Source organism: Xyrauchen texanus, chromosome 17, assembly GCF_025860055.1.
Source record: "Xyrauchen texanus isolate HMW12.3.18 chromosome 17, RBS_HiC_50CHRs, whole genome shotgun sequence".
Lineage (NCBI taxonomy): Eukaryota > Metazoa > Chordata > Actinopteri > Cypriniformes > Catostomidae > Xyrauchen > Xyrauchen texanus.
The window spans coordinates 27,845,545-27,863,471 of record NC_068292.1 but is presented as its reverse complement, the minus strand read 5'-3'; the positions used below and the strand labels follow the sequence as shown (position 1 = coordinate 27,863,471).

Below are 17,927 nucleotides of genomic sequence, written 5' to 3'. Positions count from 1 at the left end.
GTGACACCAGAGGGCCAGCAGGCATACAGAGGGAAATGAGGTGATGTCATCTATTATTCATTGTTCCTTATTCTTACTCCCTTCTCATGTAGCCTCTTTCTCTGAGAGCAGTATTGTGTGGTTACCAACCATGGTCTCCAAACCCAAGTCTCTTTTGAACTCTGTGATCACATTTACAATTCAACTGAAGTTCTGATTCACTTAAATGCTTAGAAAATAAAAACTAGAACTTGAGTATCTGCTTACAACCCAGATTTAAATTTATCCCAAAGCTATGCAAACTGGGGAAATTATGTTATGTGTGCCCATGATTTTATATTGATCATAATTGTGGAACTTAATAATAATAATAATTGTGGAACTTAATAATTATAATTTAAAAGAATAATAAAAATGAAAAGAAAGAATCACCCAACTCAAAATATTACCAGTTCGCCTTTTTATTACTTTTTGAAAAATAATTTCCAAGTATGTTTGATTTAATATTGTTTTTATAAATTTTTATAATATCAGTGCAAATGCACAAAGTAATAATAAAAAAAAATTATCTCTCACCAGGAACCAATATCAAACATGACATGAATCTTCATAGTAAATCTCTAAAAAGCATTACTTAGGATCCTTTCTGCCCACTGCCATCAGCAAGCATAATGCCTTCTTCTTCAGCTGCCATGACAGCTGGCAAATTATGCCATGCTGTTACTTAAGGAGAAATTACATTAAAGGGATAGTTCACCCTAAAAATGAAAATTCTCTCATGATTTACTCAACGTCATGCCATCCATATGTGTATGATTTTCTTTCTTCTGCAGAACACAAAATAAGATTTTTAAAATAATATTTTATCTCTGTAGTTCCTCACAATGGAAGTGAATGGGTGTGACCATTTTGAAGCTCCAAAATACACATAAAAGAGCATATAAGTATGGCTGGGAACCGAGAACCAGTTCCGTTCTTTAAAAAAAAACTGGAATCGTACGATATTCGTGACTTTCGTTTCCGTTAACGGTTCTCCAGCGTGCAATTTTCCAGCCAATGTGGCTGGAATACCGTCCTGAAATACTCTGACAGTGTTTCCAGCAGCACATCTCTGCAGCAGCGCTGCCCTCTACTCACTCTACAGAGTAAAACTCACAGTTCTACCAGTGTATTTAATTCCCAATCTAACGAGTCTCGAGCTGACTCTTTTTACAGTGCGAGACATATGCATTTCTGGTACACGATTCACGAAATGATTATTCAATGGAGTCGTTTCTTTTGAATCAACAGTCCAAAACATATGGCGCTTCTGGTATAGTCCGATCCAGAAAGAACCATTCTGAGCTCTTTTGAATCTACAGCGTGAAACATACAGCGCTTCCAGAATAAAAGTAAAAAAGTGTTTCTGTAATATGTGGAATTTGATAAAATAATAAATAAATTAATAAAATATACCATCACATTTAATGTTGGTTTAGATTTCTTTATTTAACATAATAAAGGATCAATTATTGGATTGTGTATATGACTCTAAAAAGTCTGCAAACACACCATTTACAAGAACTGTATTCAATTTATTTCTGATTTGTTATATTTGCTCTGTACAAATCTGAAATGATCTCATTATTTGGTAACAGGCAGCAGATTGTAGTAAATGCAATAACAATTGTATTTCTCATTTCTAAATATTTTTTTCTTTTAAAGTACTAAAAGATTTACTGGAATCATTACTGGAACCATTAAGGAACTGGAATTTTAAAAAAATATAGGAATTGTAAAATTCCTTACGATTCCCATCCCTACATACAAGTAATACATATGACTCCAGTGGTTAAATCCATGTGTTCAGACATGATAGGTGTGGGTGAGAAACAGATCAATATGTAATTTTTATCATAAATTATTCTCTCTGCCCAGAGAACTATTCCTTTATACAACAAGTTCCACTCTATGTCTTATCAAGTTTCATTTTTGTGGATGTATAAAGGTGCGATTTGTGTTTGACTTTCTACTTTGGCTTAAAGGGTTGCTTCACCCAAAAATCAAAATTCTATAATAATTTAGTCATCCTCATCTAATTCAAAAACTTCTGTGGAAGCATGAGAAATGTTTTTGGAAAATGCTGATGCTGCTCTTTTTCCATACAAAGAAAGTGAATTGTTCCTGTTGTCAGTCCCTAAAAATGTTTCTAGCATCGCCTTTTCTGTTTCATGGAAGTGGAAAAAGTCATATGGATTCTGAACATTATTAGGGTTAGTAAATCATTTTTACAATTTCATTTTTGGGTGAACTCTCTCACTAATAGTACATCCATCTATCTATCTATCCATCTATCTATCTATATCTATCTATATATGGTATTACTTCACTTTTCTAAGTTTTTGGTTATGTGTTAACTGTTCAAAACATGTAATTGGCCAGAGCTAATATTAAAACATTTTATCGTTTGTTTTCGTAAAGCTGTTACTCATCACCAGAGGACCAGGAATCCCCATCATCAACAGAGTCATCAGACTGGACCATCTCCTTTTGCTCTGTCTGTTTATCCTTATATTGCAGCTTCTTATCCTGTGACTGGCTTTTGAGAATGACCATCTCTTCTTTAGTATTTCCATTAGCTGCTGACATGACCCCCAAACCTCTCCACTCCTCTCCAAACACCATACTCTGGTTTAAGTGGATGGGATCATGTGCAAAATTTTCACATGGGGCGTACGCAGCTGCCATCTCCATTTTTCCTTCGCTCCAGTTATCTTCCTTCAAATTAGAGCTAAAAAAGCTGTGAATCTCACTTTCCTTTTCCTTAGACTGGAATTCCTCCTCCTCTTGATTGTTTCTTTTGAAGATTTCTATCATACTTGATTCTTCTTTGGAAAAGCTCTCCACTTCCCTTTCAAGATGCTCTTCAAAAAATGTCATGCCAAAGATGTTTTTGGCTTCACTCAGCATTTGTTTTGGGCTGTCCAAATTCTCAGTCTCATGCGATGGAGAAAGTTGGCCTGTGTTTCCATCCATACTGTGAGTAATCTCTTCTGCAGTTGGCATGCTTTTGCTTGTGCTCCCGATGTTGGGAATCTCCCAATCATCAATCTGAGAAGCGTTATGTTCTTCAGTACTCTTCTCCATTAAGTCCTTGCTAATCACTTCTTCAGGCACATCATTGTCAGCCTTGTAGACTCCATCATTAGTAAATTGACCTCCCAAGTTTAATGCTTCTTCATTGAAAGTAAACGGTTCTAAAAGGGTTGGTTTCTGAAAGTACTGGCTGGCATTTGGAGACTCATCTTCTGAACTAATGCACTCTTCAAAGTCAGAGTTGGGCATGTCTAGCTGGCTATTTATCTCACGCTCCAAAGAGAGATTGTCCATGAGATCCACATTAGTGTGAATGGATATGTTCTGGTTATCTTCCTCTTCAATAGGTGGTTCATTGGTAAAATTTGGGTCTTGGATCAAGGTCAGAGTTGATGAAACGTCAATGAAACTTTCAGGCTGTATTTGCTGGGACTTTTCAGGGAATGCCATATCTGGCAATGAGGATGGATGGTTAAAACATGAAAATGGTTCCATGTTGACATTTTCTTTACTATTATATAAATTGGCTGTTTCATCAGCCTGGTTGGCCTGTTTGGGACATAGATTCTCATTTTGCTCATCAACCTTGAGATCTTGATCATCATCTCTCAAAATATCATCTCCTTCTTCTTCATGGTTTTCCTTGGGTTCATTCCTTGCACTTTCTTTTTCCACCTCGTCAACCACCAAACTTTCGTGGCTTCTAGAGTCATCGTGTTCACTATGAAGAATCATATACTCTCTATTATCTAGTGCTTCTTCTGTCTGAACAATCTCTTCTGTCATCATCTCTCCAATGACATCCATGTCTGGTTCTTCTGAGAGATCCTCCATGGTGTTGAAACGTTTCGAGGGGTTCTCACCCCACTGGCCTCCGTCCATTCTGTTTTTCTCATCCTCAATGTCACTGGTCTCACTGTCTCCAACATGTGAGGCTTGTGGATTCATATCTGTTTCCTCATCACTCTTATAATGAATCAAGGGACGAGTGTCTGCAAGTGTGTTCTCCTGAATGTAGCTGTCACACTCACCAGGATCAGTTCTCAAAGAGCCAGAGATGTTTGGGGAGTCATCTTCATCACATTGGTTTTCTTCTTTCTCATACTCCTCAGGCAAAGAATGATCTTTGTTTAATGTCTGATCATGGAGTTCAGCAGGTGGTACAGTACTTTCTAGACTCTCATGATGATCAAGGTCTACGGTTTCTCCTCTTGGACGAGGAAGGCTTTCCTCCTGCACAGCAATGTCTGCCTCAAACACCTCAATCTCTTCATGTTCTCTTTCAGCCATAATCTCATTCTCTATTCCCTTCTCCTCCATTCCCATTTCACCCTCATCTTCCATCTCAGAGTCAGGACTCATGTCTTTCCTCTCATTCTCTCCCTCATCTTCTTCCTGCCTGTCCCACATAGTGTCAATCACTGCCTCAGTTTCACTGTTCATTAGCTCCATCATCTCTTCACTGATATCAATCGCAGTGTGCTGTTCATCTGCCCTCATCAAATCTTCATTTATTTCTTCCATATAGCCTAAACCACCCACAGAATATAAAGGTCCTTGCTCTAGCAATGATGATGCCTGGTTATTTGTGTTTTTTCTGACCTGGCTGGATGTAAATGCATAATCATTACTCTCTGTTCCTCCATATTCGAATATGTGACTTTCATTAATGTTCTCTGATCTTACATCCTTCTCAGAGACATCTTCTTTTTCGTCTTCTGCAACGCTTTTATTTTCCTCCCAAGCAACCCTCTGTGCATGTGAGATCCGAGCTATTTCCATAGACACTTCTGTGTCTTCATCCTTACCTTCTTCTGAAACTTCTTCTGTACTATCTTTGAATGGACCAGCCCAGCTTTCTGTCGCTGAAGTTTGTGAGAGGCTACTTGGTTGGTCAGTTGACACACTTATTAATGCAGATATATAAGTTTTAGATTCAACCAATTGAGCTGCCAGAGATTGTTTTGGTTCATCCTCTTTCTGAACGTCACCATCTTCTGGTTTATGTTCAGGTTCTGCAGTGACACTGTCTGCAACTGTTTGGAGGAGAGTCGATGCAAGGGACATGACGTCATGGACATTCTCTGGCATAAAATGATCTACAGACTCTTCTGTAGGTTTCATGGTCTCCTGAGAGATTTTAACCCTGGTCTCATTTGTTGCTGAGGTTTTGGTTGGTGTTCTTTGTGGAGTCTCTAGGGTCGGGGTCCATGTTGGAGTCGCACTGGTCAGCAGAGTGTGAGAGGAGGGGATTGATCTGTGACTTGTAGACACATTACTGCTGAAATGGCAGGAAGCAGCAGTGGTCTGTGAGGTTAGGTGGTTCCCAGTGGGCTTTGAGAGTGCCTCTGTAACGAAAAATAAGATGGTGAGACAGGCTTTCACACAGACAGAGAACATGCTGTGTAAAACTAGACCTACAATACTTGATCAAGCTTTGGTCTTTGACAGTTTTACAGGATATTATATGATTTTGATCCTACAAATCATATAATGTTCCTAAAGCAAGTTATTTTTATGATTAACATTTTTTTTTATTCCTACATTGAACACAGAAAAGCAAAACATAGATACACAGAATCAACATTTAACTCCCACTACCACCCCTCCCATCCCCACCCGACCCTCAACAAACAGCCCTTTGGTCACACATGAGTACATACACACAAAATAAAATAAAAAGGAAAAACAAACAAATAAAAAATATTATAATCACACTGTGGCAGGGCGGAGGGTGGGGCCGGGTCGTGATCATACACACCCAGTCCCTTATCAGGCTAATCAAGCCTCCGAGAGGGATAAAGGTCGACTGCGGAGGATTGTGCGGAGAGAGAGATAGTTTACGGACATGTCCGTCATGTGTGTGTTTGTCTTTTAAGTTTATCATTGAAACTGTTATTTATATTGTCAAGACGGTTCTCGCCTCCTCCTTTCCATTGATCACTTTACACAGACATATTAACAAGTACGTCTCTCTCTCTCCACTGTTTCACTCCGAGAACCCTCCAAGAATGCCAAATATCTGCCCTATTTCCCAACAAACAAATCCAAATTCAACAGTCTTCTATATGACCCTTCTTCGAAAGCCGCCACCTTCCCCATCTCCTGAAATGGGGGTGCTCCAGCTGACATTTAACCACATAAAATCATTTGTCTGGCAATCAAAACACTGGTTAGAACCCATTTTTTATATGATTATTCCCTATATTGATGACCGCCCCATCGCCTAAAATACAGAGTCAAGGGCAAAATAACATTTGAATGCCCAAAACGTCAAATATAAAACTCTGAACATTCAACCAAACTTCTTGGATCTTAACACACCCCCCAAAAACATGAGTTGTGACTCCATCTTCTGATTGGCATCACCAGCATGTGGGTGTGTCTTAAAGACCAAGCCTATACAATGTAGAGGGGGTCCAACAGAATCTATTTAAAATCTATTTAACACTTTTTAGAATTCTAGCCCACACTCCTTCCTCCAATACCAAGTTTAAATCTAACACCCATAATCTCTTGATAGAAGTTAAAGCTCCATCCCCAGACTCTGAATTAGCAGGGAGTAATACACTGATGCCTCATGAACTTTTCCAAAACCAGTAATCACCTCTCCCAGGGTATCTGCCGCTTAGTGGGGTGTATGCTACTCCCAAAAAAAAAATACATAGCAGGTTGCGCAGCTGTAAATACCTATAGAACTGAGATCTGGAAATCCAAAATTTTTAACCAAATTTTCAAAAGATCTCATCACTCCACTCTCATATAGGTCACAGAGTGTAGTAACGCCCTTCACAATCCACTCTGACCAGCAGAAAGGAGACTTATTAATACATAATTTAGGCTTTGGCCATATGTTTGAGGCAACATTTTAATAAATGTCCAAATTAAACACTCTGGACTCCTTTGCCCATATGCTAGATAATGGAGTGTAACTTCTCCGATTAGTTTGATAGAAAGGCTTTGCAATGGCGAAATAGGGGCAAGAAATTCCTGTTCAATACAATACCATGGAGGGGATCTCTCAGGTGGAAGCGACCTATGAGCCAAGTGTCTGAGACCAAATGAATAATAGGACAGAAGGACTTTGCTATGCTATCAAATTGCTTGAAATAAGAGAGGGGGACATCTACAAGGAGAGATTGTAGCAGGTAGTTAAATTTTGGAATACAATTCATTCTAGAATAAATCTTATGAACTGATGAAAAAAAGAATATTTCCTATAAGATGGGTTAAAAAGTCTCCAAATATCTGTAAGACCAAGATTTTTTTACACATCCTGTGAAGAGTCACTGTTGCTCTAGAGGGCTTACACACAATTTATTCACTATGATCAAGGACTGAGTCAATCAATAGATTAAAGTCTCCTCCCAATATTATATCATGATGGGTGCCAGCGGATTGCAGCCTCCCTTCAAGTTCTATAAAAAAGCCCTGATCATCCATATTAGGGGCATAAATATTAGCCAAAATCAACCTTTGCCCCTAAATTTCTGCTAAAACAATAATGATTCTTCCTAATTTATCTTTAATCTATTTGAGACATTTGAATTGTAGATGCTTATTTATCAATGTTATATTATATGTTATATGTTATGTTATATTTTCCTCCCCTGCTCTTACTTGACCCAGAACTAAAGAAAACATGTCCACCCCATATCTTACCAAATGTTTCAGCTTCCTGCGGGGATACCTCAATTAAATAAATTATGGTTAATGATCACTATGGTAACAATATCCATAACTAGATAGGTCTATATATTCATATTATGAAATATATTAAACGTTAGATAACATATAATACAGAGATTCACTGCAGGGGCATTTTTTGTACACACATTTTGAAAATCTGGGCCATTTTTGTTACTTCCTGTGGTGTTTTTGGCTCTGTTATCTTGGTTAATTTCAGACCCAACAACGTCAACGTTTAAAAATAAATTCAAATGTAGTTTAAATGTAGTTTTAGGAACACCAATATCCTTTTGTCTAAAAATGTGAGGATGTTTACACAGAAACACAACAGGTGCACGTGCCTCTTCCTGCAACAGCATTATGATGACAATTCAAAATAATTTGTGCAACATGGCGATTGTGAATAACCTGTAATATGTCTCCCTCATCTCCTTCCAAACTGGCATATTTCTCTTTGTCTTGCCGTGGTACACAGCAGTACAAGACGTACGTTTTGTACGAGCCAACTCATACCATTTGTTGCGATTTCGCTATATCGTACTATTCTTACGACTTGTTATGATATCAGGTTGCCCATCTTTATGAAAACCAGGATACTGTGGGAAAGATGATCTGGTTGACTGGAACAGATAAGGCCCCAGGCTAAAGAGATATTTGGAGATACAATGAAATAGACATGGACACAGACCCTTGATGTGCCTCCCAGTGGAGTTTTCAGAATACACACTAGTCCTGATCTATGAGTGAGCAGTAATGGAGATGTATTGATTTTCATTATCTTTTCCTGGTCTTTATTACTGGAAAGTGGAGCCATCTGCTACAATGACCTATGGGACTAGCACAGGAAGCTAGTTCTACAGGCTTAGACAGATACCTCACCATGCACTCAGCTCACTATGTACAAGTCATTTGTGCAGTAAACCAACCAAGAGCATAGCAATATGCAAGTGGAAAGGGGTTTGTGTTCAAATTAATAATTTCTATAAGGTGAATTTTCTGTTCAAGTTAGTCCACAATGTAAGCTGTCATTAACTTTTGCATTGGCTGAAATAATTAATGATGCCAATATATATTTTATGATCAGTAGGTATGTTAGTATTACCAACAACATTGTTTCTTATCAGAAAGCAGTTAATGTGTTTTACTTCTCTTGCATTTACAATGCTGTTTTGCAAAGGCTTTAAGGAATTGACCCCTCAATGTTTGAGAAAAAAAGAATATGAAACGCTGTGTCTTGGGGAACTGAAAAAACAATAAGAAGCAGTGCAACAGTCAAAGACGTCAATCTAGCACGTTTACATAGAAAATCAATTTATTTTAGTTTAAAAACGTGTTCGGTGTGAACGTCCCTTATAAATACCTAAAAAGAAAGCAGAGCTGGTCTTGTTTCTTGTTGGTCTTTTGTTTCTCGGGCCCTCACTGTCCAGCAAAGCTCTGAAAAAAGCAAAAGAAAGGCTGTTAGTGATATAGTGCTTCATTTTGTGGGGTGGAATAATAGATGGAGTCAGGCCTTTGAGCTGCAGTCCTGTGCCTGGTTCTGTTGTTATGCAAATAGTATGTCAGATGTGTCATTGTAAGCCCATCTGCAGCATTCAGCCTTGAATCAATTCCTTTACTACACAAAACTTGAAAAAATTGCAAGGGTTGGACTTCACAAACCTACACACAATTTGTGCAACAGGTATCATTCCAAATGCAGGTATTCCAAGTAACCAGTGCAACAGAAACAGTTTGACTGATTTTAATTACAAATTTATAGATCGTATTAAACCAAGCCTTTTTGTTCTGTTTGTGCCAGTTGGGCTGGTTTGAATATTTCTGTAACTGCTGATCTCCTATTAGTTTCACACACAACAGTCCCTAAAATTTACTCTGAATGGTGCCAAAAAACAAAAACATCCAGTGAACAGCAGTTCTGTGGATGGAAATGCCTTCCTGATGAGAGAGGTCAACAGAGAATGGCCAGACTGGTTCAAACGGACAAAGTTTACAGTTACACAGATAATCACTCTGTACAACTGTGGTGAGAAGAATAGCATCTTATAATGCTATTCTGAGATGTGGGTTGGTGCTGTTTTGCTGGGGGGGTTTAATGTTGTGGCTGATCGGTGTATACTTATAGATTTTCTATTTTTCAAGTTTCTATTCTTGTTCCTAATCACTAAATTAATTTAATCCCAACTGCATCCTTTACAAGGATCTGTGAATGTAATTCAGTGCAACAGCTAAATTGCTTTGACAAAATTTATTTTGGTGTGCCCTTGACAGAAATAGCACTGATCTGAAGGGTGTTATTGAATGAATTACCCAACCCCCTAATTCGCTGCCTCTCCTCCAGCAGATGGATCAGTGCTGGATGGGAAAGGGAGAGGGAGAGGGACTATTCTGATTGACCGATCTAATGTTACCCCTCTCAGGGTGGCTGATACACCCTTTTAGAGCCAGTGATGCATGAACATATTAGTTGTTCTTCCATAAATTATAAATCCCTCATTCCATAGGGGGCTTTATTTTGCTATACCACTGGGATGTACAAAGGAAATTTAGAAATCAAATGAATGTCCCAAAGAGCAAGCCAAAGAAGACAACATAATATAAGATCTACTGAAGAAAAATGTAATGCTAGGGTGTTATGGGTGGTTGGCAGGAAGTTGTTTTATGGTTGCTAAGGTAATCTGAGTATTTTTTAAGTGTGTTGCTATGTGGTTGTTCTGAGATGTTGCTAAGGTGTTCTGAGTGGTTGCTATGTGGTTACTTACTGACCTAAGTGAAAAGACCCCACCCCCAAGTCTCTGTGTTATTCTGTTCTTTAGATATGGGTCCCTCCTTTAATTTAAGTTTATGGGATTTTTTGCATTGGGCATCAATCAAAAGTATGATAGTGAGGTGTTACAGTGAAGTTTAATACTTAGGGGATAGGAGTTTGTTTAAATCTCTCTAGTATGAGCAACACTAATAGTGATCACACGACACAAAAATCACATACAAATCTTCAAAATTATATTATTATTTTAATTAATATAGTGAAAAGCATGTTGGTAAAGATGGTTCTGGTGATGCTAGGTGATCGTAAGAGAATAGTTTTGTTGATGTTGAGAACTAGACATTTACCGTACCTGTATGTGGCCACCTCCAATCCAAGAGACATCTTCACCTGCAGCAGGTTTTGTCTGTCCACCATCAGGCTGTCTATTTGCTGCCCCAGGCTGCCTTTCTCCACCTCCAGAGTATCTACTTGAGCCTGCACAAAGACATGAGACATGCTTTCCTATAGACTTTGATTGAAGTGAAGAAAGTTTTGAAAATGTCCTTAGAGAGAGATGAGAGATTATACTAATTAAGTGTCACTGCCCAGTTCTGTTATAAGTTTTGTGTCACTTAAAACCATGGAAAACATGATGTAGCTCCAAGATATGTCCTTGATTGACTAAGAGACACAGTTGATCTTTTTAGAGATTTAGATTTTTTAAGAGTTAAGATATTCTTACCTGGAGACGTTGAAGCTCCTGTCTGTGTTCTTCTCTCTGTCGCACTGCATGCTTCTCCAGCATCTCTCTCTTGGTCTTAGTACTCTCAAGCTCCTTGGCCAGATGCTGAACCTGATGCTGGTTCTCTCTCTTCTCCTGGTGAATCTGTGCCATGTTTGCTTTGGCCTGGTGTAGACTTTCCTCTAGGCATTCAACCTGTCTCTGATAGTTGGTGGTTGCCTCCTGCCATATTTCAGCTGCTCTGTGGCTGTACTCCTGTCCCAGGTCAGGTATGCTGGGAATATGTTTGGGCTGAGGAGCCATCAATACTTGCTTTTCCTGTTTAAGAGAGGCCTGCAAGGATTCCATGTTCTCCTGGTGGACTTGTATATGTAGCAGAAGCTCGCTCTCAAGATGGGCAACCTTCTTTCTAAGGTAAATCTGAGCTCTCTGCTCCTCTTCTAACTCCTTTCTGCTCTCTGAAAGTCTTCTCTGTGCATCAGCCTTTGCCATCTTTTCGTTCTGTCTTCGAATGCCCACCTTCTCCATATCTTCCATTAAGTTGTCCACCTCCAGCTCCACATGGTCTTTCTCCCTCCAGGCCTCCTCCATCATCCTCCTGGCCAGGCTGAGTGCCTCCTCTTGAGTTTTGCGCTGGCCTGTTGGATTGCTGCTCTTCTTGATAGTGTAGATCTCCTGTTGTAGTAGCTTGTTCTCCTCTTCCAGAAGCTTCACGCGGCATAAGTACGATTCAAGGCGCTGGTTGAGCTCCAGCATCTGATACTTTTCCTCCCTAAAACGGATGACGGGCTGTCGGACACCAAGAAGCTCCATCTCAGAGTGATGTGAACTGTGGTATAAGACAATAGATCTGTGCAAAGAGGCTGTGAAGGGCTGTAGGTCTTTGTGGCTGCTAAATGAGTATAATGACAGGATTGAGGTTGAGGTCTGGCCCACAGACCCATGCAGTGGCTGAATGGACAGGGGCGAGAAAGACATTCCTTTCATAGACAATGAAAAAAGGGGGTGGGCAGAGGAGTGAAAAGAAGGGGTGGGAAGACAGAATGGTAGAGAAAGTAGTGATGTAATTTGGGAAGTTAACTCTACAACTGCTGGATCACTCTTACAGTATAAAATTTGAGGTCATCGACACAAGACGATATTTTATTGAGTAGGTAAAATAAATGTATGTCACTCTTGTTATTTAAAAATGTGGAAGCCTTATGTCAGAACAAGGATGATTTTCAAATGTCATCAAATTGTAATGCTGTTTATTCTGGTTATTTTTTACATCCTGTTGCCCCTTCTTGTGGCAATATGGTAACATTACCTCTGTGAGTGAGTGTGTGTGTGTGTGTGTGGGGGGCTTCTGTCAGCTCCCACCTCTGTTCAACTAAAATAAACTTTTGACACCACTCCAAGCACTCCAGTTACATTGAAGTACAATATTCTGCACCCGGGGAGCAGATACGTGGTGTTGCCCTATGTTGGAGCGTCTCTTTTTATTATAAAGTTCCCCTGAGGTAAAAAGCACATTTTATTTAATTTTGTCCGAAAACACTAAATAGCAAAAACTATCACTGGACTTTCCTTGACAGCTGATGATTATGCTCCTATACACAGATGAGCTCTTTGTGATATCTTTAGTCTAGATAATAACCCAGATACCAAGTAGACGTCGATGCAACATCTATTTTTAGTTGTGAGTGAAGCTGCCTTATCACTGTCTTCGACATTCGCATACGACTGTCGTATTTCTCCCCCTAGTGGCAGTCGTGATGAATTGTCATTTTGCTTGCAATGGGTTTTGTTCATTGAAAAAGCTCCCAAAGGTTTACCTCAGAATGACAGTACTGTGTGTGTGATTTTGTTGAGATGATGAATGAATTCAATAGAATCCAGGATTAATATTCACACAGTAGGCCTATATATTAGGCTAAATGTATTATTCATAATTATTACGGTTTTATAGTTAATATTGTGATAATTAACATAAACAACAACCATAATTCAGCAAATATAAATCAGAAATTCATAGATGTGATTTTAAATATGTAGGTTTTGCGTGCGCAGAAATAAATGACGCATGTAGCCTACACATTTCATCACACGTTCAATTCCAAAAGCTTTTTGTGATATTTGCAACGTCAACAAACATTTCTGACTTCGTTATTAATTGTCTAAAACACAGAAGCAGCAGGAGTTTAGAAAAAAGTTTAGGACAAAATATATTGATATTTCTCACTTCGCGCTGATAGTTTTGCATAAATAAATCATTTACGGTCGGGTTGTCGCATTGGTTCAGTTGCAAGAGTTGAATTATTTTATCGCAGCCAAGGCTTAAATCGGATCCGACAATTTTGCATCAGCAGACGGTCGAAACCACACGCAGTCCCTGTGCGTTATATTTGTGAACGGAGAAATTCATTGTCATATTTTATGGACTACATGTATTTTACATTGGATCGTTAACTAGACGATAGGTTTTGGAATAGTTCCCCCTCGGTCGTAGGCCTATATCGATTTCCTCTGACAAAATGAAACCGAGTACGGTCAACAACCCTGGTGGTACCATTAAACGAAAAGAGAAGATTGCCTCAAAAACATCAAAATCAGTGGAGACACAAAAAAAAGTCAAGATGAAGGGATAAGATATGAAGATATTTTTGGTGCAAATCAACTGAGCGCCTGTGACAGTGGAATTTGTAGTTGCAGAGATTCACACGTGTATCAGTAAATTTGAAGTCACAGAAAACAATGTTTTAAGAGTTGCAAACTTGTAGATTTTTTTTCTCTCCCACTAACACAACACAACAGTAACACATTCTCAAATTCTCCATTGCAGCTGCACAAATCCTTTTCTACGAATCCCAAATTAAGAAAATCGTACGCACACATTTTTGTTACATTTGCTGCAGTGCATATGGTGCAAAACACATTCACACACCCACATCAAGAAATTTGAAGACATGGACACATTTTGCACATCCGCAAATCGGTATGTGAATTCATCCAATGAGAATTTGTAGAATATTTTCTCACAAATAATTATTTTTTCTTGGATATTTTTCTAGCACAAACACAAGTAGGCTACATAACTACTGCTACGAGTCTCAAACACCGTTTTTCGCGCGCTCTCACTTTTGCACCACATATCTGTAAAATATGGAGCAAATGTTATTTGCTCATCTGTAGGCGGGCACTGTTCAGACGTCAGAGAATTTTGGCCAATCAGAAGAGCTGGTTTGGGCGCCTCACCATTGACGGAACATGGCGCCAGAGTGAGTAGGGGAAAAAAACTTCCATGAGCATCTTCCCGAGCTGTCAGTGGCAAATACCAATAAAGGTATGTTTTTTTCTTAAATCACTCACTGTTATACATTTGTTTATAGTTTAAATATGCACGCTGTTCACTGCGGTCAAGTCAGAGTGCGCGCATATTGCAGTAGAACACTTGCTTTCTGACTCCTGTTGAGTGTAGAAGATATCGAGTCTTACTATATTGTAAGACTATATATACTATATATATATTAATTTTTTTTTAAAAAAAACCTTAGTTGTAAATGGACTGTTTGATCCATGAGAAAGTGAAGTTCAATGAAATTATGAAATTGTTCATTCTCATGTTGAGGACACAGGGGAATTGTCCTCTGAGTTTCCCTCTCTGCACAGTGTCCTCTCTGATGCCAACCAAGTCAACTTCTCCATTGTCTCCTACAGAAGGGCCACATACCAAACAGGTGCTACAGGTGAAAATATACTATATGACTCTGATCCAGAATTATTTATGTATACAAACACTTTGATTTAATTCAAGTGAATTGTATTGCATATCTCTTTTCACATTAATTATTGTTTTTACAGAAAATCATGCCTTAATGTCTTAAAACCCCCACTAGGCAAGCCAAAGGTGATTATGGGAAGTAAAAGAAGAAAAAAAATTCACAAGATGTTTAAGTAGGAATGAAGTGGGATGAACCAGACTCACATCTGGAACCATTCCTCCTCTGGCATTACAATAAATGTACGTATGCCAAATATTATCTATTTACACAGTATGTCTAATAATAGTAATTTATGTGTCAAACAAACCTGAATTTCAGGCACTGAAAGATCAGATTCTTCTGAGGCTGATGACATCAATTCCTCCTCATCTTCATCCTGTGTGAGGTCATAAAATCCTACTCTTCCTCATCCTGCTCTATGTCTCCATCCTTCTCTTCCCTTCCTTTATCACCACTTCCATCCCCATCTCTCTTTCCAGTTCCTTCTCCATCTCCATTCATCTCTATTTTATCTCCATCATACTCACCATCTCCCCCACTCTCCCTTTCCTCTCTCTGTCTTTCCTGTCCATCACCCTTATTTCATTGTTCTGACTCCCCTCCACTGGAGTGTTGCTCCTTCCCATCTCATGTGCGGTGTTTGATCACTCCTGGTGTTTCCTATGGACCACATCTAGACTGGACATGTTGACGCTCTACTGCAACACAGTCCTGTTTCGTTGGTTCACTATTAGACCTCATCTCATCACATCCAGAAGTGTCTCCAGTGTCCAACTCCATCCTCACTGTGACTTCAGAACCACCATCTGTGCTAGAATCAGTGCTGGTCAAACTGGGCTCTGGGCTACAGGAGAACTCTGAGAGCACCAGAATTGGACTGCTGAACAAAGCACTTGCCCTCTCCTCTTCCTATCTGTCTCAACCCATTTCTTCTTCTTCTGCCCTCTTTCTTTACCCAACATCTCCTTTCTCTGATGGGCAAAGATGTGGCTGGTGTTACAATGTCTAAAAGGCACCTCAGTCCCTCCTGTGTTTTTTAGCACAATGAAACTAGTGGGAATCTCAGAACAGGCAGTTTGCTGTTGCTGCACCATCGATAAACTCACTGGTGCATTTTCAGCAGAAAGTGGGGCTGGTTGGTTTAGAACAACTGAGTTGTTGGGCTGAAAAACAGGTGAGAGAATCTGTGAGCTGGCTGATGGAGCACTGCTTGTAAGAGTCATTATTGATCCAGAATTGTCATTTAGGGTCCTTTGAGCAGTTTCAACACTATTCTGGATGGGAGTGTCCTTCATGGTTTGCAAAAAGTTACAGTCTGATACCCGTGTTGTCTGACTCAAAGTCTTTTCCAGAACCTGTGTTCCAGGAAATAACTGTATGACAAGGTTCTGAAGTGCAGGGGTATAAGAGGATGTATCCAATCTCTGTGCAGCAATCCGATGCAGGGTATGAGCAGAATGGTATAAACTGCCTAAACTCCCAGATTGCAGGGGCAATAACTGGGTCAGTTCGAGGGCTGGATTCAAAGGTACAAGTTTTCTTGGGATAGTTTGCTTCTTGCGCTTATCTGACATCTGTTGTTCTTGTGGCATGCCACAAGTTTCAACTGTCCCGGTGGTAAGTAAAGGGCTGTCAATAGAAGCAGATGGGGATATCTGAACTAGAGTGGGGGGCAGGAAGGTGAGCTGGGTTACCAGACCCCAATTCTGGAGTAACGTACTGGAAGTTAATAGGAAATGGACTGCTAAATTGCACAGTCCCATGGGCAGGTGTTCCAGGGGTTTGGATTACGAGGACTCCATATACAGGAGTGCTAGATGCTTGGGCCAACAAAACTACACTATGAGATGGAAGTGCTGTGAAGACATTGGTCAATAAATTAACAGTGCTTGTGGGACATGGAGGGGCTTTGGACAATGGCATGAGAGCAGGTTGGGAAAAACCATGTAGAGGCCAGGCTTTGGTCTGCAAATTGCGACTTGCTTTCCTTGAGGGGTGCAGACGCAGAGAGATGCCTTATGCTCGATGGTAACTTTTGGTGGTTGAGGTCACTTTATAATTGGTCTGTGAAACTATTGATGTATGGTAAGCTTTTCTTTGAAGAGAAATTAAAATGCATAAGGATCATTATTTTTGTTTGATTTGGGGATATAATACTCGTTGACATTGGGCATGACATTCTGCTCTATCTCCACAGGAGGGCACTCCTCTCCCAGTAATACAGGTCTGCACATCACTGGCAAAGGAGGCACCATGCCATTCTGGCAGTAAAACTAGGAAATACAACATTACATTGTTATAACAATTACCTTTTGCACACTCTGAGTTTTATGCTGGGAACTTGTTGGCTACCTTTCCTTCATTATCTGGTCCCAGTCATCCATTTAAATTGTCCAATTCAATTTTCCAATTTTAGTTTTATAAATAAATTATTGTTTTGTTTAGTTTTTTATGAAAATGTGCCTACATTTTATGTTTGTATACATTTAATGAAATAGTTAAACCAAAAAAATAAAATGCTCTGATCATTTACTCACCCTCATGCCATCCAAGATGTGCATGAATTACTTTCTTCTGCTGAACACAAACAAAGATTTTTAGAAGAATATCTCAACTCTGTAATCCCATGCAATGCAAGTCAACAGAATCCAAAACTTTGAAGCTCAAAAAGTATATAAAGGCAGCATAAAAGTAATCCATAAACTCCAAATGGATAAATTCTTGTCTTCGGAAGTAATATGACAGGTGTGGGTGAGAAACAGACCAATATTTTAGTCATTTCTTTACAGTAAATATCCACTTCCAAACAGCCCTTCTAAGCACTCATCTCCCAAAGTGTTCTAGACTTTCTCTAGAAGTTCTTAGGGAATTTGCATTATTTATGCATATCCGCCATCTACTGGGGCAGGGAGGAGAATGTTTTGTTTAAAAA

The 17,927-nt window shown here is 39.3% G+C and overlaps 1 protein-coding gene and 1 pseudogene across 1 annotated transcript; both read right to left on the bottom strand.

Moving 5' to 3' along the window:
* Positions 1-436: 436 nt before the first annotated feature.
* On the bottom strand, positions 437-12,521 carry LOC127657555 (nestin-like). The gene is made up of 4 exons (XM_052146409.1): positions 11,232-12,521; positions 10,860-10,984; positions 9,104-9,177; positions 437-5,402 (listed from the first exon to the last, which is right to left on the bottom strand). The coding sequence occupies exons 1-4, from the start codon at positions 12,216-12,218 to the stop codon at positions 2,443-2,445; spliced, it is 4,146 nt and encodes a 1,381-aa protein (XP_052002369.1). The 5' UTR covers positions 12,219-12,521; the 3' UTR covers positions 437-2,442.
* A 2,310-nt stretch (positions 12,522-14,831) lies between these two features.
* LOC127657661 (GON-4-like protein) overlaps positions 14,832-17,927 on the bottom strand; it is a 28,728-nt pseudogene continuing 25,632 nt past the window's right edge.